The sequence below is a fragment of the Anopheles coluzzii genome, chromosome 3 (assembly GCF_943734685.1).
Source record: "Anopheles coluzzii chromosome 3, AcolN3, whole genome shotgun sequence".
Lineage (NCBI taxonomy): Eukaryota > Metazoa > Arthropoda > Insecta > Diptera > Culicidae > Anopheles > Anopheles coluzzii.
In genome coordinates this window covers 35,381,679-35,409,270 of record NC_064671.1, presented here as the reverse complement: position 1 = coordinate 35,409,270, position 27,592 = coordinate 35,381,679, and the positions used below count along the sequence as shown (strand labels likewise).

Here is a 27,592-nt window from a genome sequence, read left to right as displayed (position 1 = left end):
ATTTAAATTACAATTAAATTGGTAAAGGTTTTGTATAAAATTTAAGACATCAAAATGAGGTTTCTTTTATTGACTGTCTTCTCACAAACTGCATCCTGTTTGGTTCCTTACGAGTGCCTTTGGACAAAAAAATAGCTTTACAAATTACATCACATACACACATACGCACAGGGAAATGTTAGCCGGTCTATGGCGATTCTTTGTTACTTTGTTCTCGCAAAGCGACATTACAACTCCTGCTTTTGCTGTTTGCGCAGTTCACCGTAGTAGTACGCTTCAACCTTTTTGCTCACGCGCTTACAGCCAGTGTTAGAGTACAGGCCAGTATCGTCGAACGTGATCGCTTCTTTAACAATATCACTAGAAATAAGGAAACAAAACTGATTATTACCGCTAAAAAAAGGTGAAAAAAACCTGCAAACCACACATACCTTAGCATTTGATCGCTCATCTTCTGGTCGGTAAACTTTCTGTACTCCGTCCGGATGCACTGCTCGACGTGCCGCAGCTCCAGCGGCAGAAACGGCACAAAATGATCCACCACGTGCGATTCGATCAGTTCGCTTTTGTACAGTCCGCCGACCAAATTGTAGGACGCTATCTCCAGCGTCGATTCGAAGTGGTGCAACTTTGTTTCGTCGCGCCATACCCCACTATCAACGAGCGATTTCAACCGAACCGCTATCTCCGGTCCGGCCACGTTGGAGAGAAAGATAAAGATAGCCTTACGGAAATCCAGCGCCTTCGTGTAGGCATGATTGTCGAGCAGCGCGACGATGGAATCGAACAAACCCGGGGGCATTTTCTCCACCTCATCGAATATAAACAGAGCGTTGGGACATTTCGCTACAGCCACCTTTATGTGCTCCACCAGTGCCACCTGAAACGAGAAGGATTTGTTTAAAGTATGAATGGAGGAGCCGTTTGCAATAGCAATCCACAACCAACCTTGTACTTTTTAACCTCACTCTCGAGCGGGAAGTGTATCCTTCCAAGAAACTTGTGGACAAAGTTACTCGCCGCCCCTCTCTTGTACAGAGCCCGGGTAATGTGTTCGGCCACAAAGTTTTTACCGGTTCCTGTGGGATGCAGACATTTAGCAAACAAATTGATAGCGTTGATAAAGCTTTCACTTACCCGGCAAACCATGGAGGCTGAAAGGAAACAAAATGGAATGGATTATTGCCACAATTGTACCAAACAAACACCAAACGCGCTTACCTCATCACCAAAGGTTTCTCCGATTGTTCGATGTTTCCCAAGTGGCCACCGATAGCGTTCACAATAACCTGTCTGGCAATATGTTGTCCGTATAAAGAACTCTCCAAGGCAGTACGCAGTTCTGTAGTTTGGGATGGGGAACAAGCGCGACAAGTAGTGCTGTTAGTTTCTTATCAACCGGAACGATACACAGCATCCGCATCCGCACTCACCCTGTATGTCGAAACGGACATGAACCTCATTGCAGCACTCCGTCAGCGCACAGTATCCATTATTTTTTGCAAACTTCAAGGATGATTTCGCTGCATTCGAAACGGTATCGAGCACGGCACTAATGTTAAACCATGATGCTAGCCCGGGCTGAACACCGAAAACGATCACCAGCAACCATAGCAACACGCTGGAGCTGCGGTGTGAACACGCTGCTAGCCTCATCGTGGCGATTCCGTACGATTGTTTCTAATGTAAACACCGTCACGTTTGCACTGATGACTAATCACAAACCCGTCGTTAACACGCACACGCACGCACGCACACTGAGACCGATATTTGATTTAGCTGTTATTTGACGTAACCGCGCGTGGGCATATTGCGGAGTTCAACGGCACTAGAAAAAAGATAGAGGAGCATTCAAAATTGGTCACAAACCATCCGATCAGAAGGGGGATGCTTTATGTGTCTACGCTAAACATTAATTTTTATTGAGAAGTAAAACATTCTGCACGGAATTGACATATGGCAACCGGGCGGGAGGGTCACGCACGTACACACACAAAACACTTCAACTTTACGTTGCCTTTTTCTTCGCCACCTTCACGCTTGGCGTGTCCACCTTTGGCTCACACTCGCACCAGGGCGTCCGCTGCTTGTCGCACTGCAGATCAACGTTCAGCACCGTCACCGGCACCCCGTCGATCGTGAGCTCACGCCGGCTGTGCAGCGAGTACGCGATCGTGCTGAGTCCCGTCTCCCGGTCGCGCTTGCGCGTCACTTCCCGCTGGTTGAAGCACTTGGTCGTGTCACGCCGCCGGTGCACACGGTCGTGCACGTGCCGGAAGGTATCGGCCGTCCCGGTGGACACATTTTTGGGCCGCGTCACCTCCAGCCCCGCCTCCTTAATGCGCACGTAAAACTCGTCGTCCTCCAGGCCCCAGCCCCAGTACCGGTTGGACATGCCGTTCAGCTGGGCAAAGTGGTCCATCCGCAGCAGCAGTATGCCGCCAATGAACGCGGCATAGTGGTACTTCGGGTGGTACTCGGGGCCGGAAATGTGGAGCGGACCGTGCTCGGGATACTCGTAGCGCAGGTTGTCGTTCAGCGGGAGCAGATCCACATCGTGCATGGCAAAGTAGTCGTAGCCGTCCCGAACCTGCAGGAAGCCCACGTTTATCAGCGACGCGCGGTTAAACCGATACCGGTCGTTCTGATTCACGACGAAGATGTGAAACGGAACGCCCTGCTTGCTGAGAAAGGCGGCCATGTGTGGGGCAAACTGGAGCAGCTCATCGAACCGGTCCCGGAACGGCACAATGATGGCAAGTCGCTTCCGATCCGAGCCGTGCTCGAGCACCCGGAAGCTCTTGTGAAACTGTTCGTGCTGCAGATCCCGATCGCGCTGCTCGTCATCACACTTGCACGTATCTGGGGAATGGAAATCACGATAAAAAGAAGGTTCTAGCAAAGATAAATGTAACGCTAACCTACCCGTTGCACCTGGAAGACTGCCGAACAGCAGCAAGAGGCAAAACGAGACACACACACAAATTCCGACGTAGCGCAGGAACACGGAACGCACGTAGCTTACCATCGCTAATCATTGTACGCACACGGTACTACAAAACAATCTTACCCCTCACGAAAAGACAATCAGAACGTACCACGCATTCTGGACCACCGGTTGGCGGTGGCTATAATTAGACTTTAATTAAATTCTATTCTGCCACTGTGCACCGTGTCCGTGCATTGTTCCGCGTAGCAAGCCGCCTGGCGAGTGCAGCGTTTGTTGATACTGGCTGGGAGCTGTCAACGACCTTGCTTTCGCGCTGTCAGTTTGACAGATGGGACAGAAGTGCAAAAAAAAATTATCCCTAGTGTGACCAGATTATTTGGGTGGTTTTCGGAAAGAGAACATTTTATCGGTAGTTTGCGGTCAGAAATTTATATTTTTTTTTGGTAGGTTTTTAAACATGAAACTCAGTTAAACTTACATGTCTAACGGGGTAGGGGTGGTGAGTGCTAATTAATTTTAAGGAGATGGATTTGATCGTGATCAAAGCGGAAAGACAAATGTAGACCTTTCTGAGTGTAGAGTAATTGCATTGACAGATAAATTATTTTTTATTCGGTTTTTTTTTTTCGTACGACAAAGACAAACGTCCAACGTTATCTGTTAAACTCCATGTAAAATTTTAACAGGCCTCCCGATAAAATCGCTTCAGATGCAGCACATATACGAACCTGAATAAGTAGACATTTCAAAAATCGTTAAGAATACAGAAAAATATGTATTTCTGGTCACTCTGATCACCCCACAACATGTCAACAAAACCATCTTCAGCCAATCAATTTCTACCACGACCGCAACCGTGGCCCTTTGCGCTATTGCACATATTTTTGTGTAAAGTAAACAAATATAGACGAAAAAATAGCGCTACAGGAAAGGAAGGAAAAACACATTCCAACACGACCGTGTGAAACATGTTGGCTTGGCACATTTTCACACTCGTCGCCGTATTCCGACTCGGGGAGTGTCACGATTTGAAGGGTTTCGATGATTCGGTACTGTTCAATCTCGTATGGCACGCCAAAAACGACATTTTCGTAAGTAAACAGTGTATCAGTGCTGCCGTGATTTGATAACGAGCAGCGAACGCTCCCCCCTTTTAGCCAGCACCGGCCAATTCGGAGGAAATATTCGTCACGTCCGCGAACAAGGAGAAGTATCGCTGCCTAATCCCGTCCATCACGGCCAAGGAGACGACCGGTGATGTGGAGTACAGTGGTCCCAGCCCGCTCGAGCTGCTCGAGCCACTGTTCACGTCGACCACGTGCTCGTACCGCATCGAAAGCTACTGGTCGTACGAAGTGTGCCATGGCAACTACATCAAGCAGTATCACGAGGAGCGGCACGAGAAGACGAGCAAGCTGCAGGAGTACTTCCTCGGCCGGTGGGACAAGCAGAAGACGGAAGCACTGAAGGCCCGGTACGCACAGGCCGACGCGGACAAGGAGCAGCAGATGAAGTACAAAAAGATCGAAGGCTTCAATCTGCCCTACCTGGAGCTGGAGATGGATTCGGGCACGATCTGCGATCTGAATGGGGAGCCGCGCGTCACGAAGGTGCTGTACGTGTGCTACCGGTTCGGCAAGAACGAGGTGTACTCGCTGAAGGAAACGTCCACGTGCAACTACGAGGTGATCATCCTGACGGCGGCCCTCTGTACGCACCCGAAGTACAAGCCGCAGGACACGGAGGAGAACAAGATCAACTGCAGTCCGGTGGGGGAAGCGCCCCGGAAGCCGAAAGCGCTGCTCCAGCTGGAGGTGGACAAGCTGCGGCAAAAGTATCAGCAGCTTACGGTATGTCTGTGGTGGATCGGTTCATGCTTTCGCTTTTAGCCTTTCATTAGCCCGCTATCGTTTTCCATCCTTCATTTGCTTGCCATTCCTGCCTCGTGTTCATCCCGCTGCTACTGCTGCTTGCTGCCCTTTCTTTAAAAGCTTTTGTATATTTTTTTATCTTTTGTATGTATTTTCTTTCGTTTTTTCCATTTCTTTTGTATCCTGCTTTCTACCCTATCCCTTTTTAGGTTACAATAAGGGATGCATTAGGATATGAAATGCCTGAAATGAGTGAGGTTTGTTTACTGTTTGTTGTTTCCTTCTTATGTTTACTTCTTATGTTGTACGAATACCGTTTTTTTAAATAGTGGCGAGTTTTGCATGCTCCTCTTGAGTATAGGAAAGAGCAAATGTCAGCTTCAGTAAGGAATATTTTCTAAAATCCATCCTCTTCCCACAGGACGGTTCCATTCGGGGTGATCCGATGCGCAAGGATACGACATTCAACTTCGACTGGAAGGCAATGGAAGAGGAAGCTGGTGCTGGTGAGGGTGAAACCCCGGTTTCATCGATGACCAGGCGGCCAAAAAAGTCGAAGGAACTTACCTCGCTGTTGGAATTTCTCGATGGCGCGTACTGTTTGCCAGGCGTAAGTAGCGCACAAAGCCGCTTTGTCGCCTTGATTTCTCAATTCCCCCATTCCTTTCTACAGGGATCCGGCTGGTGGAAGTTCGAACTGTGCTTCGGCAAACACGTCCGCCAGTACCACAAGGACACCTCCATCTATCTCGGGTACTTTGATGTGGAAAAGCACCGCGAATGGTTGGAGAAAACCCCATCGGCCCGGAACAAGCGCAAGCTCGAGAACCAGATCAGCCACTTCTACACCGGTGGCGACGTTTGCGACAAAACCAACCAGCCCCGGCACGTGGAAGTAAAACTAAAGTGCACGGACAGTGTGGGCGCGCCGGATGTGATCGCTCTGTACCTGCTGGAACCGCGCCCCTGCGAGTACGTGCTGAACGTGGAATCGTCCAAGATTTGTGATATTCTGCCGCTGGCGTCGGACGATATGCTGCTGCCGGAAAACCTCCGACAGCTCGAGGACGAAACGCAACTCGTGCTGGACGGTGGTGCAGCTAATGTAAATAATTGATTTAATCACCGTTTTCGAAAGTAATTGCAGTAAATTGCGCGCGTACTCAATTGCTGAACTCTACGGCGGGTGTCGTCTTCGTTTCGGTGCTTATTTTAACGGAAAGCTGCGTAAACAGCTGGTCCCAGGTCCACGGTTCGTCCGGCTCCTCGATGTCTTCCTCGCTCTCGAGACACTCGGTCAGGATGGAGATGTCGATCTCGTCCAGGTTGCCGAGGGCCGACGCTTTTCCGCTGGCGAATATGTCCGAACTGAGGTTCTTGTAGGTCGTTACACTGCAAAGCACAATGGGAGTTAAAAGTGGACGTTTTGGCTTAATTGTCCCTTACGTACGTAGGCAAATTGGGACTCTCGTTGTAGAGCAAACTTTCGTGAATGTCGTCCGCATCCGGCAGCACCGGAATGTCATCGATTGGGTTGTAATCAACCGTCGTACTGCTATCGTCCATCGGCACTATGTTGCTATTGCTGAACCGTTCCCTAGAAAAGTACAAGCTCATCTATTAGCGCCTGCACGACTCCTCCTCATCACTCATCACATCCTGCTGCTTCTACTCACATCTCCAAAATGTTGGAAAACTTGCGCGCATTTCTGAAAGCAGACAGACACGAAACCCGAAAACCAAACAGAAGAGAGAGAGAGGGAAGGAAAAAACACACATTCACTGCGCATTAAATACTAATCGTTGCAAAGGGGGATGTTTGATCAATAATCTCCATTAACTGGCTTACTTGCCGTGGCCGGTGGTGGCGCTCGTTAGTGTGGACAAGGAACGCCCGACGGGGCCGCCGCTGCTGCCGCTGTTGCTCTCCTCCAGCCAGCTGTTGTCCGTCTTTACCTTCGCGGGCGTCCCGGTCGCGTTCGTCGACGAAGGGGAGGATTTGTCCTGCATTGCTTGATTATTGTTGCCACAAGGTGTTTGTGTGTTTGTGTGTGTAGCTAGACACTCATTAATTACGTTCACACCACACCCGTGACGAGGCGAAAGCGCTTCAAATGGGGCGCCCTTTAATTCAATATTTATGTGGCCACGATTTGGTGCGAAGATACGCGTACGCGACGGGTTTCGTTGCGTTTGTGTTTACGTTGTCAAGGAAACTGCTCGAATGGAATGCGCTGTTGACGCAAGCAAAACAACCTAACCGCTCGAACGGCTTTTTCTCTCTCTCTCTCTCTGTCGTGCACCATGTGACAGCTCAACGGACAAAATATGTATTTTTTTAAACATAAGAATGAATTTAAAACACTTTACAGCATTCTTCTGTAACTACTTAGTTTTATTAAGTCTTCCAGCTAATCACATTCACCTATCTGTCTAGCACCCTACCATCGATTCCGTTGCTAAGGAGAGGAAATCAACCGAAATGGGCCTTCCCCTAACTTTCCCATTTTTTCAATTTAAACTTTCATTTTGGACTATAAAATCGCTCACCAATCGGGTGGTCATGTGTAAAACTGTGTATGTTGCTGCATTTTTCTGCAAAGCGCATTATTTAAAAGAGCGAAAATTGACCCGTTTCATGCCACTAAAACGGATGAGTATATGCGGTGTGAACCGTGTGTGGGCCGTTTTTGAGCTCCCTATCCTCCTCCCTTTCGTCACCTTTGTCCAGAGAATGGTTTCAAGTAAAGGTACATGCAGCGGTTCTTTTTTGTATTGTATGTCTGTCCGTTTGTGTGTGTGTGATGTAATCGTAAATAAATATTAACAAGCTATTTCAATAAAAACAAAAACACATTAAGGAACTATGCTTGAACGACATCCAACTATTAGCGCCTACATAAAACACGTCCCCTTTCAATCATGCTGCTCTTGGTATTGGGTTTGCATTCGATGCGAGATTTCGTGCGGAAAGAGGAGAGAGTATATCACCGTTGCGCCAAAACAGCACCCAAAAAACACCTTTTTACACTGGACAGGCGGATATCTTCAACTTTTTTACGACCTAAAATGGAAAAAAGGAGTAGAGTGGGATTAGTTTTCTGTTGGAAATGCTAGATTTAAATGCTCTAGATACAACTAAAACGTCTACAAACATGCATTAAATTGGTGAAAATAATGATATTTAGGTTAAAGGCAAATCAAACGAGTCAAGCATTACACTACAGCAACCCCAAAGGTTTGGTTTTAGCTTCTACAATACGATCGCAGCCTCTAAAGCATGGAAGCTTGCAACGAACGCTACTGCTACATTAGCACCGTTTCTAGCGTCCGTACTTACGCGTTTTACTTTTGTGCAATTGGCTAGCGTGAAACTGTGGGCACCGCTTTCCCCCTCTCCCTCTACACTACGTACTCGCGATCGCTAATGACCTTAATGCCGTGCTCGGTGAAGACGAACTTGATCATATCGTCATAGCTACGGGACGGGCTGATCCGTCCAGTCGAACCGCCGGCCGTTTGTGCCGCGCTTGTGCCCAAAGTAGCGCCTACGTTGGTGTTTGATTTGGTCGTAGCAACGCGCTTCGTACCACTACTACTACTACTACTACCACCACCACCACTCCGCTCGGTTGCTACGGTTTCTACGGTGGTGTTGGCAGCCGTCGCTGTCGTGCGTTTGGTCGATGGTGGTGCGCCGGCGGCTGCTGTGCTGGTATTGTCTTTGCCGTTGGTGCTGGGTTTAGCGTTTGTGCTCGGTTTTGTAGGTTCGCGGACAGAAGCGCCCTTTGCGTTTGCATTCTCACCCACCTTCTTCTTGCCTGTGGTGCCATCGTCCAGTGTGATGTGGAGAGCGGCCGCTCCTGCCGGGTTTGTCGTCGTCCCGTCCGGTGAGGTGACGAGTGGCGGGGTCGGCATGGGCGCGGCCGTCGTTACAATCTGTACCGCACTACCCGGTCTGCTGAGAAATGTTCCCCGACTGCCACCAGTAGTGCCCGGCGAGGCCGGCTTTGAGTTCGATTCCGTCGCACAGCAAAACACCTTGTTCAGGGTGGTCGGTGGCAGCGGTGGAATTGGAAAGTCCGTCTCATCCATCGCCTCGCAGGACGCCGCGCCGAGCTTGTTGCGCTGGTTTTGTGCCTCGATGTACAGGTCCGGATCGTTGACGGGTGAGATGGGCGAAATGCTCATCGCTTCCGCCGCACTGCCCGGTGTTAGAATGTACTTACTGCGTACGTTGTATGTTTTACCCAAAAGTCAAAGTGTATTCCAATTTTCCGAAATGCGCACAGACATGTCAATAGGAAAGCGGGGTGGGGGAATGGAGATTTCATTAGCAACGACAGTGAATAGATGATGAAGCCCACAGACGGAAAGGTGCAGTCAGTTTTGCGCCGTACCGCGCAAACACGAACTGCCGTCCCTGTCACTGTATGGAACACACGCACAGGTTAATATGGTTTTGGGATGGTAAAAACACACACGCGGACGCCACACATTCGAAATGTTTCGATTGAACTCAATTACGCCAAGGTAAATGATTCGCGCTCTGCTCTACTTACGTCTCATTGTTCGTGCCAAACAGGCCGAACTTTCGAATGTACTCGGCCACATGGTCGTCCAGAAGGTACTTCACCGAGAGGCCCCTGCTCAGCAGCTTTCGAATCAGCGTGGAGCTAACGTCGTTCGTCACCCAGTTCGTTACGATCGTAATGTTGCGCTGGAAAACAACCAGAAAAAAGAGTCAATTACCAATGCTCTCGAGCCATTATAGCAAACACTTTACGCACGTACCCGATATCGACTCAAAAGATCGGAATTGAAGATGAACTGCTCCGGGTTGGAACCGGCGCGGGAAATCACCACAATGCCGTGGTAGCCCAGAATCGCCTCCAAATCTTCGTCCTTCCACAGGCCGGGCGTGGCAAACGATTCGAGCAGATCGGCACCGCACAGCAGCTTCAGCTGAACCTGGCCCGCCGTCCGCTTGATGCCTTCCGGGATCCAGGCCGGTATGTGTTGGTTGTTGATGGTCCCATTCGTATCCTTTAGGTAGGAGTTTATGTAGTTCTGGAAAGAGGGGTGAAATGGACATTACTCGGAAGGAGCAAAAGAGGAGCAACTGCTTTTGTCACAGCCTACCTGATGGTACTGCAACACTTGACGCGTACGGGTCCACTCTTCCTGTTGCGTTTCCCAGTCGGACAGATGGATCCAGTCGGAGGTTTTGAGACCGATCTTGATCATTGCACAACGGTGCGTCGCCGACACCAGCCCTTTCTTGGCGTATGAGTCATGCACCGGTGACACTATGCCGCCAACCACCTGCCCGAGGCCCATCTGCTGGATGTGATCGCGGGCAATTTCTGCAAAACACAGGCACAGGTTTAAGCAGCTTCTCTTCTGCCGCGCGGACCCATTTGCCCCGCCAACTTACCAAACATCCGGAAGTGCATCGGTGTTGGCGGACTAAACGAACCGCACGCTATCAGCATTATCTTTGTGGACGATGTCATTCTCATTTGTTTTGGGTGATTGGGTGAAAATGCTCAGCCAGACCGAAAAATGTGAACAATTCGAGACGACCCACACACACGCACACACGACAACTTGCTGCCAAAGCACTAAATATCGTTTCTAACGATGACTGGACATGTAGACTGGGATTAGGTACCGAGAAACAATTGTTTATTCGATAAGAGGGAAGTTTCCCGAGCGTTCGTCGCGAAAATTTTGGCTCCAGAACGATTGTTGTTGTTTTTTGTTACATCAATACAGGGCTCGTGCACACCGTTAGGAGAACCTTTGCTGAGAGGGGCCCGAAAGATGGTTCAAAATGGTGCTTAAAAGGATTTTCATTAGCTTGTAAATATAAAGTCAATCAAATAATATAATTATATGAATCTGTTATCTGAATGCAACCTTTTAAATCGTCATCAAACTCTTATTTTCCGAAATACAAATCTATACAAGTCGATACTCGAGCCCTGCAGTGGTGTGTTTGCAATTTGACACGCAGGCAGTGTGGCCAGATTATTTTGGCAGATTTCGGTAGGAGCACCAACATTTTATCTGTTGTTTTCGGTAGGTGTTTCAATTAGTATCGGTAGTTTTCGGTATGTTTTGAAGCGTTAAGCGGAAAAGGAGGTGCTAATCTGTACGACAAAATATATTCTTTTTTTTTTAAAGAAGATGCATCAGATTTGGTTCATAGCCGTCACACGAATGAGGCATTTTTGAAGTGTCGATCGGAAAATTGTATTAGGGTTTCTAAGCCAACGAAGGATTGAGATGCACATTTCCTTTTGGACGGTGGCGATTCCCTTTTCTCGGGGTTCCACACAGCCGCTTAGAAACAGTCACAGTGGCAGTGCTAACTCGAGTGCGATTTTATCGTATGTACTGCCAGCAGCTATTTCGATTAATATTGCGATTAATTTGATCAATTGGTAAGTTGAACTTGACAATTATAATTGTGTAGGATTGCGCCCTACACTAGATAGTTAAAACTCGCGACTCGAGTTTTCTATGGGAGCAAAAATCAGCACAGTTACCATATTCACCGGAGAGCGCTAACAAGTGTCAAGCAAGAGCTACCCGCCAAGGACTCTATGCAAGATTTGCTAGCAAGGTGATATGAAGATGTAGAATTAAATTCAAGCTCCAAAATCTGTGCTGTTAACTAAATTCTGCATGTATTTCTTGGGGTACTTATTGTGGTACGTGCTGTGTTCCGGTAGCGATGTTTACATTTTTGGGTTTGTACGCTGGCTTAATTTCCCCTCTTTCCGTGGACATACAAATGTTTCCTAATTATTAGTCGAGACACCACCCTTTGAACCCATAATTTGCATAACTAACTACGTAGATGGCGCTATTGTGAAAAGGGGAGTAGTTGTGTCATTGCCTCGAGATGGCGCTGCTATTGGCTTTATGGCTTAACTCACGCGTACAACAAATTGCCTACATTTTGGCGCATTTCAATCCTGAACATCCTGCCACCTTAAATTGGAACAATTTAATTTCCTGCAAAAGCAATCTCGCTCTGTGTTAGATCTACCCTGATTCATGTTCCTTTAGTTCAATATGAAAGATTACTAACTCTGTGAAATAATGACAAAATTCATGTAAAATGGCACACGTGTGCACGATGAAATTGATGTACGTATCAATTATAGTGATGTTCCCAATCGTGCTCAAAGTATCTAATCGTGCTCAAAGTTCCCAATCGTGCCCAAAGTTCCCAATCGTGGTTTCTTGGTCTACCCGTTACTGATATGACGCCACCAAAGTCACTGCTACCAAGACAGACTGCGGTAGAATCACTGGTAGATGCCTCAGCTGCTCTCTCCGATGATTTAGGATAGATGACGTCAGCTACGGATGCTCCTTCTCGTTTGGCCCGTCCGACCCTTAACTCGTCATTCTGAATTTCGATTACTCCGTTGCGCAGGCCACTTTGAAGATCACTACGATGTCTGATGACTGCGTTGCTGACAACTGGATGATGTGACAAGGACATTTCAGCGTTGTCCTCTGCTGCCACCATGCTCAAGTTGTCCGTGATTAAAGCTGTAGCACACACTACTGGATCAGATGCTGGTTCGATGAGTGCATTGCCACTGACTATCCAACCAAATTTGGATTCTTGCAATACGGGACGATGCAGACCAAATGACACGCGGCGCTCCTTCAGGAATTCGTAAAACAATTCTGCTCCAAGGATGATGTCAACACGTCCCGGCTGGTTAAAGGTGGGATCAGCTAAGATGTAGTCTTCCGGGATGTTCCAGCTACTGATGTCTACCGGTTGGGTTGGTAAAGATGCCGACGGGGTAGCCAAGACCAACATATCCAAAGTAAAGGCGTCTTCGGAACAACGTGATCGTATTGTAGCTCTTACTGAATGTCGCACATTTATGGTTGAACTGCCACCTATGCCCGACAACGGAATGTTCACTATCTTCCGTGGCAATCGTAGCAGCTGCACCAGTCGTCCAGAAATGAAGTTCGATTGTGCGCCACTGTCTAGCAGTGCACGAGCTTGATGATTCGTTCCTTGATCGTCCACGATGTTCAAAAGCACTGTCGATAGCAGGACGGTAGATTTTGCTGCTCCTTGCACACTCAAAACAATCTGGGGTGAAGATGGGCTGCTTGAAGATGATGACCCTGTGCCTGATGTCTCTTCTTCTTGATGTGACGCGGTTGCTACATGTTCAGAACTTGGCATTTCAACAGGTTGCTCAAAATGAAGCAACGTGTGATGATGTTTATTGCATCTACGGCATGTCCTCCTTGATTCGCATCGTCGTGAAGAGTGACCAGCCCCAAGGCAATTGTAACAAAGACGAAGTTCTTGAGCCTTGATCTGTCTCTCTCGTGTTGATAACGCCAAAAACTCAGGACAGTGAACGATGTTATGCTGGTCATCGTTGCAGAGCTTGCAGTTTTGAATGGAAGCTGTGTACACCTTGGCGCTCACCATTTTGCCTTTGTCGCCTCTTTCGCCTCTCTCAGAGGCACACTGATCCAGCACTTCGCACTGTCTGCATAAAAACTCCAATGTTGTCTTCAGCTTCGGAAACTCTCCTCGGTTCATCGTCCGCTCCCACAGCTTCCTTGTTTCAGGATCGAAACATGAAGTCAAGATGTGGGTGATGATTAATTCGCTGGTTCCATCAACTTCTTTCTTCATGTAGGATAGACCGTCTACATGAGTTTTACAGCATTCCAGCAATTCGCGCAGCCCGCGTGCAGACTCCTTGATCACGGGTTTCATCTGCAATAATCCCGCGATGTGCCTGTCCACAATCACGCGAGGATTTTCAAAGCGATCCTCCAGCAATTGCCATGCACTTGCAAAGTTGTTGCCTGCGATGAGACTTGCATTCAGCACGCCACTAGCCTTTCCAATCAAGGCCTTGTTAAGGTGATGTAACTTCACCGCATCCGATGCACTAGATTCTTTCACAATATCCAGGAACATTGCCTTGAACTTAGGCCACTGTTCATATGTTCCATCAAATGTTGGCATTGGAATGTTCAGATGATGTAATGAAGAAGATACCACAGGAGTCACTGCAATAGGTGCAGCAATTGGAGTTCCGTTTGCTATCATGGTGTCTAACTTCATGTACATACAAGCACATGCTTCGTCGTCAGAAAAGTCGTTTTCTAGGTCTATTGGGTCCAGGGCTACTATTTTCTCAAAGATCTCCGTTTGTTTTGCTTTTAGATCTTGCAGGTAGCTGTATTTCACGTTGTATGTAGTTGCATTTACTGGTGTTGTTGTGACGTCTTCCAGCAACTTTACGAGTTTTCGTTGCTGACTAGAATGATGCAGTCGCAACATCTTCAGCTCGCGTTGGTTAGTAGACAACTCTGCATCATGGAATGATTGCTCAACAACTGCTTTCGCTTTGGACTCCATGGCTTCAGCTTGTGTTTTTGAGTGCGAGGCTTGCATCTCAGACTGAGGTGTTGCGTTTTCTGATTGCATTGCTTGGCTTTCTGTACGCTTCGATGTGGATCGAGTTGTTGGCATTACTTAATTCAACGCTGATTCTTTGCGATACACTGATTTCCAATGAGATGTGCCGAATGATGAAATGAATCTCACGCTGAGTGAGCAGTGTGCCGTTGTCCGAGTCAACGCGCACCACGAAGGGATGAGTCGGCTGCCAGTGGATGAACCTGCGCTGAGCCAGCCGTGTGTCGTTGTTTGAGTCAACGCGCACCACGAAGGGATGAGTCGGCTGCCAGTGGATGAACCTGCGCTGGCCAGCCGTGTGCCGTTGACCAAATCAACGCGCACCACGAAGGGATGAGTCGGCTGCCAGTGGATGAACCTGCGCTGGCCAGCCGTGTGCCGTTGACCAAATCAACGCGCACCACGAAGGGATGAGTCGGCTGCCAGTGGATGAACCTGCGCTGGCCAGCCGTGTGCCGTTGACCAAATCAACGCGCACCACGAAGGGATGAGTCGGCTGCCAGTGGATGAACCTGCGCTGGCCAGTCGTGTGCCATTGCCCGAGTCAACGCGCACCACGAAGGGAAGTTCTGCATTAGATGTCGTCGTCACTGGTTCAAAGAATGTTTACCGCCTTGGTTGGCATGTCTTCACTTTTCACTGTTACTTCACTTTACTACGTAACATACCGGAATTTCAGGGTTTCCGGCTATCCGGTTCGAAGGACCAAAATGTGTAGGATTGCGCCCTACACTAGATAGTTAAAACTCGCGACTCGAGTTTTCTATGGGAGCAAAAATCAGCACAGTTACCATATTCACCGGAGAGCGCTAACAAGTGTCAAGCAAGAGCTACCCGCCAAGGACTCTATGCAAGATTTGCTAGCAAGGTGATATGAAGATGTAGAATTAAATTCAAGCTCCAAAATCTGTGCTGTTAACTAAATTCTGCATGTATTTCTTGGGGTACTTATTGTGGTACGTGCTGTGTTCCGGTAGCGATGTTTACATTTTTGGGTTTGTACGCTGGCTTAATTTCCCCTCTTTCCGTGGACATACAAATGTTTCCTAATTATTAGTCGAGACACCACCCTTTGAACCCATAATTTGCATAACTAACTACGTAGATGGCGCTATTGTGAAAAGGGGAGTAGTTGTGTCATTGCCTCGAGATGGCGCTGCTATTGGCTTTATGGCTTAACTCACGCGTACAACAAATTGCCTACATTTTGGCGCATTTCAATCCTGAACAATAATAATAAAACATACGTATGAGTTTGTTCCTAAACATCGTGTATAATTACATTGACAGATTTTTTTTATTCTGCCGTATGACAAAATCGCACGTCTTACATTATCTGTCAAATTTTTCAGTAGCACGTCCATATACATAGGCATATCAAATATCGCTAGGGATATACATAAATCGGTATTTCTGGTCACTCTGCCCCAGTCAAAACCGTTTTCACGTTGCACTTCAATACTTACGTGTGATTATTTGTATGTCTGTTCTTAGTTTATATCTGCGCAGAATGCTGGCAATGAACATGTCAGTGCTTCTTAAGCAAATTTGAACTGGAATTTCTTCATTTTTAACGAATTTTCTACGCAATGCCATAGCATTTTTTTTATTTAATGCTTAGAATGAATGTAGGTCGACTAACGATCTGAATTAGTAGATAAGTAGCTAATATCATTTTTATGTTTTAAAAAAAAAATTCAGTCCATGCTTATCTTAAATAAATGTTTCTTTGGCTCTACTAGGAATGAAAGACAATGCATTTAGGCCCTCTTTGCTCACTAAGATTCATGCCTTCCAGGTCAAGAGCAAGTCTTCATTCGTCCCACCCAAGGGAACTGGTTAGTTAAAGCGATCAACCGATTATTATGTTTTTGGCAAGGGTTGAGGAATGACCTCCCGCAACGGCCAACCGCACACCACCATCGCATCCGGAGTTGCCGTACCCATGCAACTCTTTCGTTTTTCCGCTATTTCCGATTTAATTTCAGATTAAACCTTCTCACAACGCACAGCAAACGCACAATCCTACCAAAGAAGATGATATAAATGAGAGACAGAAAGAGAAAGAAAGCACACGTTTGCTAGTACAATAGCAGACGCTCGTTAGAATTCATTGCTGGTACTTAGGCAAACATTTTTGATGCTCTCTTACTAATGCTCGTCAGCGAAGCATGGCAAAAGTTTTGCCAATCCCCCCTCTTCAACATCCTCCCAGTCCTAGCCCACACAAACAACAACCACGAACGCATCATCATCTTTTGATAGGGTGGAATCACACGAATCTTCCCTGCCACAGCGACCAAAGTCAATGTTGTCTTCGTCCGAACAGTTAGCAAGAGGCGTCAACTGGGGCACAGGAGAAGCAGAGGCCGTTGTTGGAATTTGGCGTAAAACATTGATTGATCACATCTTTGCCTATGGTGGGGGGGTAGTGTGTACGTCTTTGGCAAAACTTTGGCGGATATTTGGTCGAGAAAGGCAGCAAAGAAAAGGGGGAGGGATTGGTTTGTTTGCTGGTTCAGGACGTGTACGTATGTTCGCATCCCTTTGGCTTTACAAAATGATATCGTGGAAGAAATCTCCGATAAATAAGGAAGTGACGATTGAATTGGAGAAGCGGACGTATCGGATTCATGCTACGAGGGGGGTATGTATGTAGTTACGAGCTAAGAAGATGGGTTCACGAATAGCTTAAACTCATCATCATCCGCATAATAATGGGATCGGTACGCGCGGGCACCGCTGAGGGCGGTGGGAATGATGATGGAGGAAAAAGGAAGCGGGAACTCATCCATTTTGATACCGTTTACCCGGCTACACGCGGTGGTTGGTGGTTCAATCATCACGCAGCCCGGTCCGGAAATGGCGTGATTAATTCTCTCGCATCGCTATCGATTGGTACCGCACTTGGGACTATGGTCTGCAGACATTTTCCCTGTATACTGGAGGGCAAGCGACGGATGGTGATGTAAAGTCGATTTTATGTAAAATAATGTTTTGGGGTTTCGATGTATTCATCTCCTCTCTAAGCTGTTAAGAATCTCTTTAAAAAGGATCGTATTATTTTATAATAACATATGTAAATTGTGTTGGAGCGTATGATGTGCGGTGATCTGCGTAATGAGTTTGGAAGAGTTCAATGGTTCATCATGTCAACTAATAACTCACTCATAGGAAATTAAATAATTCATGAGTTTAGTAACTCTTTCTAGAGCTAAGTCTCTATCACTTTTCGGCCTCTAAGCGTCTTGGTAAGATCAAAGTTTATAGTTAAATTTCTGTGAATGTTTTAACACTCTATTAGCAACTACCTCACAGTAGTTTAGTATGACCCGTAGAGAGTGAGCTAAAGCCTTTACTCGCCATTCTAATCCATGATCTCTGAATTAACTCTACTAAGTGACTATTGTCATCATTTTGTGATATGTTCTTCGTTACTTGTGCTCTTGTGACTGATAAGGTGAGCAATATTAAGATATCTGTTCATCCCTTTGCAAAGAAAATATGAGTAAGCATGTAATATTGAAAATCTTTCCATTGAACTGTCGGAGGTGAGCTAGAGCCTTTTATTTTATAATGATTATCTCATCAACTTCAAACTTGTACGTATCAAATGTGTTGATAATCAGTTTTTGAGCCTCTCGTACATCTCTAAATCTCTTCAGAACCTTTAATAGAGTTTAATTTCCAAAGCTAGAGGATCTGCAATTCCTTGATGTCCAAGTTGGAAGTTTGTGAAGTTGGAAGAATTGAGTGGCCTAAGGGGGCCCCAAGATAAACCTCCACACGTTAGTTCCGTTAGTATGAACGGAAAACTAAGTCTTGCTCTAAGTAGTGCATTCTAACATGCAAGTGTGTGGAATGTGTTGATAACGTTTATAGCAACTAAAAGATGTTACGAGCTTTGGAGTTCGATTTTGAAAGCCTCAATAAACTGGACATACTTTCGTATTCTTCCATATTAGCAATAAAACCTCTCATGACAAGAAAGTATGAAGAAGCTCTTGCGACGTTTTATGTAATTTGTTTTCTTCTAAGAACTTCATCGATGATCTCAATTGCTCCCCTAATCTCAAGGACGAAAAGTCTACAAATATGCAAGGATAATCATTGTTGGACACTTGAAAGTTAGGCAATTTTCATGTTTCTGTGGAAAAGGGAAATCACACAAACTTTGTGCAGTGGCTTTCACCTCTCATATACATGATTGAGCAAATAAATGAATTGCAATATCTTCTTTACACAGGCAAAAGTATAAATGAGCGAAATTCGATTTTTTTGCTTAGTGGTCGGCAAACTTTGCGTCCGAAAGAGCCTAATTATTCACACATGTTCTTACAGTTTCATGCGAAGAGCCAAATCGTTGAACCAAGAGCAAAATTGTGTGAAATTTCTATGAAATATATGAAACATTTAAGTGCCGCCATCTCGATATCAAAGAGCCGCATGCGGCTCGCGAGCAGAACTTTGGCGATCGCCTTACTAGATCAATTGTCAGGTTCTTACAGTGGTCAAATTGGTCAATGTCAAAGGCAACTGAAACAAGGCAGACACAACTAGATCAGTACCGAAATTTGAAAAGTCTGGTGTGTTAATAACGACATTTTATCATTCCATTGTTTGGTTGATATCCATATAAAAGACTTTTAGCTTAGAACGACGACCAAATGCGCATTTGTTTTGAAAGACTTATGTAGAAAATGAAAATTTTCTTACACAAAACACTGGCTAGTATTTGAATACAAGTTTTTTTAAAATATGCAAAATATGTAAACCTGATTACCCGCATGATCTTTATTAAAATAATATAAATACTGCACTAAATTTAACCCTAACGAATTTAGGATTACGTATTTGGTGTTCGTAAAAAGACATTATAAAAAATGCGAATTGTGTAATGTTTGTTGATATTGATACATTTTGGAGACTTTTAAGGAAATTAGGGACCCCGCTTATGGGCCCCGAGTTGGATAAATCCGCCTCTGCTCAAATATTCCATTACCCTACTAAGATCTAGATACGAAGCTGCTGTATTCTTGATCATGTTAACCTTTTCATTTAAAGGAAAAGTATCTGAATTACTCTGACGATAGTTAGACAAGATCCTTATTAAAATGCCCTTTCTTTATCAAAAGTTTGATTTATTGTAAGAAAACGTTTGAAATAAAACTTTAAAAAATATCAGACGATCTCCTCCAAAAAAAACCCCACTCTACGCTGACCAAACATTCGAACATCACTGTAATCCCGATCCCGATCCGGCCGGCGTGGGAATACGCAGCCCCACTCGTACAAATCCGTTCGCGTACATTTCTGCTGCCCCATGCTCGATCTTGTTGGGGCGTTAGCGCATATTTGGCTTAAAAAAAAACACCAAACCAGTACCGATCGAGCTCATACCAAGCCGCCTTTTCTCTCGCTTCTGCATCATCCAACTGAATGTGTGTGAGTTTGTGTATGTATAAAGGGGTTTCGTTGGGTGGCGTTGTACGATCATTTCGCAGCATGATCACTCGCTCTCTCACCTCGCTCCCCACCCGATTGCCGTTTTTTTAATCGATCGCTGGGAGGAGATTTGGGTAAACTGTGATGGAGTGAACGAAGCAGCAGTGTACAACAGAGCAAAGGTTCCACTTCCATATTGCTGCCATTTTTTGTTCTTTCTTTCCCGTCTTGCCTCCCAACGTCAGGCCCCCCTTTCTGTGGGCGTACGAGTCCGAGTCGGAGGGAGTAATTAGCATAAATATTAAATGATTTTGAAAATCGGGGGATTGGTCCGTGTCCTTGTTTTCCTTGCGTAGCTCTGGTGCTTTTGCCTGGAGGTTTCCAGCTAAACAGTCCAGTCCAAGAAAAACACTCCACGGCTCAACGCCAACGCTCGGCGATGGGACGATGTACTAGGCAAAATATCTCCCCTCCAGCCCTTCTTCAAAAGTCGTTCGGACGCACCAAACAAAAAAGAAAAACCTCTGTGCCAGCCTGCCGCAAGGCAAAAGAGGCGACAACAGGGAAAGCGCATCGGCAGTGGGTATGGAAATTGAGCATTACATTTCATATTGTGTCACAGGACACGGTAAGCGAAGCGTGGAGCAGCAAGTCGTCGTCCGACCACCAAGGGGCACGGGGGGAAGGGGGGGGGGCAGAAATAATGAAGGATGAAGGGACACAATTGTTTAAATTATGGGGATTTTCCCTCGTCCGAGGAACAACTTTTTCCTCCGAGGCTTTTCAGCGGCTGGAGGAGCTGTAGGAGCTGTAGGAGCGTTGGGTTGCGGGAGATTAGTAATTTTCCTCCATTGCTTTCCCTGCTCCGGCTTTTGTTTCACGATGGACGCCAATGGCGGAAAATCCTGCCTCAACGATGGGAAAGAGAAAGGCCGGACACTCCAACCTTTCCAACCTTCCCACCCAATCCGGGAGCGCGAGAAGGATAACATTAATTTATTCCATTTATTTTATCTGGTATTTACATAAGTATTACATTGAATTTATTTTTCTTGTGAGCATTGTTTTTGCTTCCGCTTCTTCTTCTCCTCCCGTTGCGTCGCATAATAATAACAACGCGAGTCGTTTCCTTCCTTCCCTCCGCTTGCTTGGGGGACACTTTTTTAAAGGATATTTTTCCTTCTCCAATGTCCAATAAATGAAGAACTTTTTTCCCTGGTTTTTGGGGGAGTGTAAAAGTAAAGGAAGGAAAGCAAGGTGGAGTGGTTGTATTTTATATTGCAAACAAGGATTTATTGGCAAAACCGGAAAGAGGGAAAGCGGGATGTGTATTTTCTTCCGTTGCCTTTGTTGCCCATTCCAATTGGTGAGATTGCGATTGCTTCATTGGAGTTTTAATTAAGAAGAGGAGTTTGGGTATGTGTTTGTGTGTTTGTTTGTACGAGAGTGACCTTTTTTTGTTCGATTGTCTATTTTGCTTCTTACATTTTTGCAATAAGGACAGCATAATGATTCATCGCCGGCAGTTTCTTTTTCTTTTTAACTTACACTTTTCCTTCCAAATGCTTCACGTTGAAATGAAGACGTTTTTTCTTTCAGTTTCTTTCCGTTTCTTTATGTTTTAAATCTCATTTTTTTCTCTATTAAAGTGACATTCGTTTGCGACAATTTATCAAACACACTCATCAACCGCAGCGCCGCAGATGAATTGCTTCATAAAGTGACCAACGGCTCACCAAATTTGTGTGCGTGAATTATGCGCCGGCTAATGAGCTAATTGGTGTGTGCCTTGCCTTGCCTTTCAACCCAACCCATCGCACGGTGGGAAAGTGTTTTAATAAATCTTCAAATTATAAAATAAAATAAACTGTCCCCATCTTCCTTTAAGGCATAGCGCGTTTTCCTACATATGACAGTTTCTGCTGACACAAACGATCACAAAACTGACCGGTTGACAAATTAGCCCGCTCGTCTCGCTTCGTTGGGCAGCAGTTAGGAGAGAGGGGGCGGGGAGGGGGTTAATGGAGGAAAAACGCACACACACAAAATAGAGTAAATTATAAATACAAAAAAACCATCGCTCAAAAGACATTTAAACGCACTAACAAACACACTGCAAACGGAAGGTGATCGTGAGTGATCATACGTTTCAGGTTTTTGATTACCTTTAAAACACAAAAAAGCATAAACAAAAGCGCAAACGCAAACATAACCTTATTGATCATGCGGCTAGATTAGCACACACACACACATACGCGCGTGCAATGAATAGAAAACGAAGGATGAGAACTTTTGTTATTAAATGTAATCCAATCGCGGATCCCGATCCCCCGTACCTGACAACAACGATCACAGGTGATCGTTTCCCGACATTAACCACCTGCTGTTCCTGTTGTGATAGGGTGATAGGGCTGCCAGCAATACACACACACACAGTACGATGTTGTTGGGTGAGGCGACAAAAGGCGACAACACAAATCACATTAACTCGGAGGGAGGGCCCGATCACTATCACCAATTCCGATGTGAGGCTATGATCTCAATAATAATGTATTTTTTGTTTGTTTGTGCCTTCTTTTATTACCAAAAGTGTGTGTGTGTTTTTTTTGTTCTGTTTCTAGAACAATCACACCTTGCCGTAACGTCTTTCGGGGGGAGAAGAGGCGCGCGTTTTGTAATTAAAAGAGCTCCGAACGCTTCTAATAACGATTGTGGCCCGTAAAATAAATCTCACTTTTGAGTTTTTGAGGGAGACATAAAATTGCCGGCCGGCAGGGGTTTGGCGATCTTCGGGGACTGACAAAAAACACATCGCGATCAAATCGGATCCAACGACCAATGAGATCCAACGCAAGAGAAACGGCATTAAAATATAATAAGAAACGACTTGGGCCATTCGCGCGGCCCAAAGACGGGGAACGTGTGACGTGATTCTGATTTATGAAATGACTGATTTATGGTCGTTCATCAAACGTCCGGCTAGAAGGGGGGCACAGTTTCGAGCCCCTTCTCGTTCAGGGGGGTGACAATCGGGGATTAATCCATCCCCTTCGCCTCCTCTCTGGCGTTGTGGCTAAACGGTGACAGTGACGCGAACAAATGGTTTGCCAGTGTACGTTAGTGGTGCTGCCCTGAGATGAGATGAGGCTTATGGCGAGATTGTGATATGTTGATCCGCGTATTGAGCTTTTCCCACTGCCACTTCCCAGTTACCTTCTCCTCTGAGCAATGCTCAATGCTCAAAAAGAAGAAAAAGGTTTTTGCAATTGCAAATTGTGTTATTACACTTGCGCTGTCTCCTTCCGCCCTGTAAAGAAGGATAGGGTTATGATGGGTCTGCAGGTAAGTGGCGGGGGATCTCAGTGTCTGATGATCATTAATAGGGGGCTTTTTTTTATTTATCTTGCTTGTGCGCCATCAGCCATCGCTTGTTTTGATGAACAAAAATTAAACCACGAATTTAAAACTTCGGGGCCGACAAGTACCTTCCCCACATCTCCCGCACACATCTCCCAACGGTATCGCTACACAGCACCCGTGCGGGAAAAGGGGGAAGCAGGAAAGCAGCGGCAGCAAGCAATATGATGTCAAAAAGTGTAATCATAGCTGCAATGTTGGGACGGAAAAGGGTGAAGCGAGGGCACCACCAGGGTACCCGAAAATTATGGGACATTTGTTTTTGACTGGGAAGACCGAAGTGCCTTTTTTTTTTGAATATTATTTCTTGTCCGTACTCTTCCTCTATCATGCACGCTGCGGGTGTGCGAATGGAATGTGGGCTATATTGCAATTTGTGTGCGCCACAGTTGGGCCTCACCAGTTGGGAAATGACAAAAGTGGTGAAGAATTTTGAGCACATTAGCGGCAGTGAATTATGAAATGGCACATAAAGCGAGTGTTTTGTTGCTGTGAGGGGGGAATGGTTGTTTGTAATAAAAGATTTTCCTTTTCGCTACGAGGACTGGGGCTGATGATTGTGCAATCGTTGAGCGTTTATTGCAAAAGAATGTTGTTGGCATTATTTTATTTAGTAGTCGGAGGGAATAAAATGAGCTGGCTGTTGCTAGTTTTAAGCAATTGAAAATTAATTGAACCTGCAGCATTTTAAATATGTTAATAAGTATGCAAAATATGACGATTTTTAATTGAAAATTATGTTCTTGGCTACATTTGCACAACAGCCATCAAATAGAGAATTACTTTCGTTTTTCATTCATTTGTATTTATTTCTTAGATGCACATTATTCCTGAATTACAATTTAGTATTTTACATCGGTAACGGAGTTTCCACAACGCGATATTTCGTTGATTTTTATTGCACTTGGCATTGTGGCCACTATTCCTGATTTTAAATGATTATGACATATTGGTGGAGGAAAAATTACAAAAAAAAACCTCCTAATTTGGCTACATTTTCTAAACTATGCACTAACTTATTCTTTTACAGACTATACTAGGGGAACTAATTCATATTGGGATTTGAAATTAGGGAGAGAGATAGAGAAAAAAAGGAAGTATTTGCCAATAGAAGTATCGTTTTAGATGAGGTTTTATAGGGTACGTTTGCCAATATTTATGCATTTAGATCGATATTTCATATTGATTTTTTTATATAAACTCGGTAAACCCTGTTAATTTTAGCTTTTCAATGAATAATGCATGTACTGTACCAAGGCGGGAGATTTAGTATTCGTTTTATGAATTGGTTTTGAAATATCTGCATTTTCTTTATGTGTTTTTTTTTGCACTTTTTCAATAGAGAATAACTTCAGATTTACTTTATAATACAGACATGTACTATGTATGGCTATTTTGAGTTTTTTTTCCTTTTTCGATCATCATGCTTTCTTCTATTTTTTTTTTCAAAGGTCTAAAACTATAGATTTCTACTGTATATTTTTACTAGTCTTCAACTTGATGATTTGAGCATTGATTCATGAAATTTTAATTTGAATCATCAATCACGACGTTGTTGTGTTACCTTGTTACTTGTTATTAGTGCCATTGTTGAAGAGTCAGCTCTTCAGCACAAACCTCAAATGTGAGATATGTATTTATGTGTTACGAGTCATTCATTGAAATTAATTGTGCTTCACAATAGATGCATCCAGAGCAGTAATTCTGAAATACATAAATGTAGAAATTAAAAATAAACTAGGCTAACTCTGAACTCTAAGCAAGATAGACATTTAGTGAACATCTGACCATCTGGCACTAGAGCAACATCAACATTGAAAAAGTAATAAAATATGTTTGAGTACCCAACAAAAACAGCAACGCTGAATGAATGTGAAGCACTGTGAGCAAATGTGAGGAATGTGAGCTTCACATTTTTATTGCTGGTTCATTTCTTTGGTAGTGATTAGTGTTGAAGCGTGGGTTTTGAAATAAAACATTGGGATGTTTTTTACATAGCTCTTAGAAAACATGCTTAAATATGTCTTTTGATGAATAAAACAATATAATAATCGAATCCCGCTAACGGAGGCTTTAAGATTTATTTGAACACTTTTACAAGATGTCACATATTTAGTCACATATTTATGTTACTTTTTTGAAGATTATTTTGCTTGAACAGCCTTTAACAGCCATTTGCTAATTTTTAAACCATTTGTGTCTATGATCACAAATTTTCCGTTTTTTTAATTTGCTAGAATTTCAATAGGATTGTTTTGCGTGTCACTAAAATCAGTTGTTGATACGTCTCCTCCAGCGATATCAATTTCATCGTAATTCCTTGCTCCTTGGAACATTATTCAAGACCAATCTTTTAAATGCATAATAAAGTCTTCACGCACTTTTCACGCACTAATTATGGCTCATTGCGTTGTTTGTCTCAAACAATGTGGTATTTTAGTAATTGGCTCAAGAATTTACTTTTTATTACGCATCACATAGCAAAAACACACACATACACACACACATCACATCGCAAGACGCATCGGTCGCACATAAAGTAATATTAAATCTAATTTATAATTCATCAAACCGAAACGGGACGTAATGACACGCCGGGACGGAAATAAATTAACAAAAATCCGACACACACACCCATAAGCACACCGGACAATAATGCGTTCGTTCATAAAAAAACCCCATAACAGAATTCAATAAATCACTACACACTCAACTTGTGCGCCCCGAACTGTGCGTGAATTTTCGGTCGAGAAGGATGTTTTTTTTTTTTGTTTTAATTCTGCCAGGAAATTTTGAAGTGAGCATCGAGTGTGTGTGTAATGAGCATTGCTCGATTGTGTGTGCTGCCGTTGTACACATTATTGTTTGAATATTCAACGTGTACAGCGCGCGGGTCCGGTGGTGCCAACAGTTGTTTTATTTTTGGATTCCGTACCCATCACCCAACGATTGCACCGAGAGGCGAACGAAACGACGCCAACGATCGAAAACGATTGAAGCAATTTCGGGCGAGCATTTTTATTACTAACCGTTTTGGGGTGGGGGGAGAGAAGAGTGAGGGGGGGGGGGGGGTGGTGGTAAAAAATGTCGCCATGAAACATAATCCCTCGGTCCGAATTAGGCCTCCCCGCCCTCATCACCACCCCCTAGAGTGCGTGCGTGTTTAAAGGCAGGAAGTGTACGGATGGAACGCGTTAAATCACTTTTGCGCTTTAATTTCCGTTTTCTTACCCTTTAACGGGTTGGTCGGGGGGCGATTTGTACCAAAAAAAAAAACAAAAAAAAGAACAAACTACTAGCCAAACCAGCCGGTCAACGACCGGTTCAAATTGGAAAGAAAAATCATGCAATAGATGTTTTTTTTTTGCTCTATTTTTTATTCAATTCCACCTCATCAACATGAACGAAAAAGAAAACTCGCATCAACTTGTGTGCAAAAAGCGAGCAAACAGCGAGTGCGAAACAGTGTAGTGTAATTTATTGTTTACAAAATTGTTCTTCCCTCTCCTTTACTCCCTTCCCATTTCAACTGTTTAAATAAGTGACAACCCTTCCTACTTCCAATTGGAGATAAAGATTAAAATATCACAATCGAACGACACCCATAATAAGTCAAATCGGATGTAGAGAGGGGAGTGAAAACAGGGCTCAAAATTCGATTCGAGCGCGTCCTGCTAACGCCATTTCTCATCCTTTGTGCGATGCCAATTGAACGTGCGCGTGAGAGAGAGAGAGAGATAAAGAAAGAAGTGAGGATTTGTTTTGGAGCTGTCATGCAAACGATACGCTGTGGATAGGGCACAGCACACGAAGGACCACATCGCAGTAGCAGTGGAGCGTGGATTTAGAAGGCCAAGAGACGCCCGAGATACATACAGGAAAGATGGGCGGGGGGGGGGGGGGTGTATGTACCTCGGAAAATGTTGTGTATATGTGTATGTGCCGTATGGTTACAGATAATGATATCCCTCCACCATTCCCCATTTACACCCACAAGCTCCCGTCCCGTCCTCCAGCAATTTGATCGAAAAAACAGGGACAACAAATAAAGCAGCAAAACAGAGACAGCGAGCGGTGAAGAACAAGATGAAGCACCGCAAATCTAAAAGTCACAATTGTCCCCCCTGAAACCCCCATGTCCTCTCCATCATTGGAAGGAATAAAATTTCATCCCTCTTGTAATTCATACACTCAGCACGGGCAAACAAAAAAAAGGCACAAAACAAGGAAACGTACACACACTACCGAGCAATGTACCGAGAGAGAAAGAGCGTGAAAGAATGAGAGCGAGCGAGCGAATGAAAGAGAGAGAAAGAAAGCACTCGCGCGAGAACCAACCGTAAGCGTCCGCGCGCAAGGGTCCACCTTTTTCTTATTAATAATATTATCAAAATGACTCCACCTTTCTGTCATAAT

General features: G+C 44.9%; 5 protein-coding genes across 12 annotated transcripts; 1 reads left to right on the top strand and 4 right to left on the bottom strand.

Moving 5' to 3' along the window:
* Positions 1-40: 40 nt before the first annotated feature.
* On the bottom strand, positions 41-3,248 carry LOC120956815 (torsin-like protein). Of its 3 annotated transcripts, none has more exons than XM_040378562.2 (7): positions 3,071-3,248; positions 1,434-1,828; positions 1,222-1,342; positions 1,138-1,154; positions 949-1,079; positions 432-880; positions 41-360 (listed from the first exon to the last, which is right to left on the bottom strand). In XM_040378562.2, exons 2-7 carry the CDS (start codon positions 1,654-1,656, stop codon positions 228-230), a joined length of 1,074 nt encoding a protein of 357 aa, XP_040234496.2. In that variant the 5' UTR covers positions 1,657-1,828; positions 3,071-3,248; the 3' UTR covers positions 41-227. The 3 variants fall into 3 exon arrangements, with proteins under 3 accessions (XP_040234496.2, XP_040234497.2, XP_049464182.1); XM_040378563.2 differs by having other exon boundaries at positions 3,099-3,248; XM_049608225.1 differs by having other exon boundaries at positions 3,026-3,115.
* On the bottom strand, positions 1,851-3,042 carry LOC120956816 (beta-1,4-galactosyltransferase 7). The gene is made up of 2 exons (XM_040378564.2): positions 2,926-3,042; positions 1,851-2,862 (listed from the first exon to the last, which is right to left on the bottom strand). The coding sequence occupies exons 1-2, from the start codon at positions 3,026-3,028 to the stop codon at positions 2,009-2,011; spliced, it is 957 nt and encodes a 318-aa protein (XP_040234498.2). The 5' UTR covers positions 3,029-3,042; the 3' UTR covers positions 1,851-2,008.
* A 516-nt stretch (positions 3,249-3,764) lies between the features above and the next one.
* LOC120956504 (endoplasmic reticulum lectin 1) lies at positions 3,765-6,001 on the top strand. Of its 2 annotated transcripts, XM_040378005.2 has the most exons (5): positions 3,766-4,041; positions 4,108-4,800; positions 5,031-5,078; positions 5,243-5,431; positions 5,495-6,001. In XM_040378005.2, the coding sequence occupies exons 1-5, from the start codon at positions 3,919-3,921 to the stop codon at positions 5,936-5,938; spliced, it is 1,497 nt and encodes a 498-aa protein (XP_040233939.1). In that variant the 5' UTR covers positions 3,766-3,918; the 3' UTR covers positions 5,939-6,001. The 2 variants fall into 2 exon arrangements, with proteins under 2 accessions (XP_040233940.1, XP_040233939.1); XM_040378006.2 differs by lacking the exon at positions 5,031-5,078 and having other exon boundaries at positions 3,765-4,041.
* On the bottom strand, positions 5,917-7,120 carry LOC120956505 (intraflagellar transport protein 43 homolog). The gene is made up of 4 exons (XM_040378007.2): positions 6,671-7,120; positions 6,498-6,530; positions 6,272-6,418; positions 5,917-6,213 (listed from the first exon to the last, which is right to left on the bottom strand). The coding sequence occupies exons 1-4, from the start codon at positions 6,829-6,831 to the stop codon at positions 5,985-5,987; spliced, it is 570 nt and encodes a 189-aa protein (XP_040233941.1). The 5' UTR covers positions 6,832-7,120; the 3' UTR covers positions 5,917-5,984.
* A 75-nt stretch (positions 7,121-7,195) lies between these two features.
* On the bottom strand, positions 7,196-10,604 carry LOC120956503 (nicotinamide/nicotinic acid mononucleotide adenylyltransferase 1). 5 transcript variants are annotated; one of them, XR_005751855.2, is made up of 6 exons: positions 10,259-10,604; positions 9,964-10,187; positions 9,616-9,891; positions 9,384-9,541; positions 8,162-9,049; positions 7,196-7,885 (listed from the first exon to the last, which is right to left on the bottom strand). XR_005751855.2 is itself a non-coding variant. In XM_040378002.2 (6 exons), the coding sequence occupies exons 1-6, from the start codon at positions 10,341-10,343 to the stop codon at positions 7,847-7,849; spliced, it is 1,200 nt and encodes a 399-aa protein (XP_040233936.2). In that variant the 5' UTR covers positions 10,344-10,601; the 3' UTR covers positions 7,196-7,846. The 5 variants fall into 5 exon arrangements, 4 of the variants coding, with proteins under 4 accessions (XP_040233936.2, XP_040233935.2, XP_040233938.1 ...); XM_040378002.2 differs by having other exon boundaries at positions 8,632-9,049; positions 10,259-10,601; XM_040378001.2 differs by having other exon boundaries at positions 7,196-9,049.
* Positions 10,605-27,592: the final 16,988 nt, after the last annotated feature.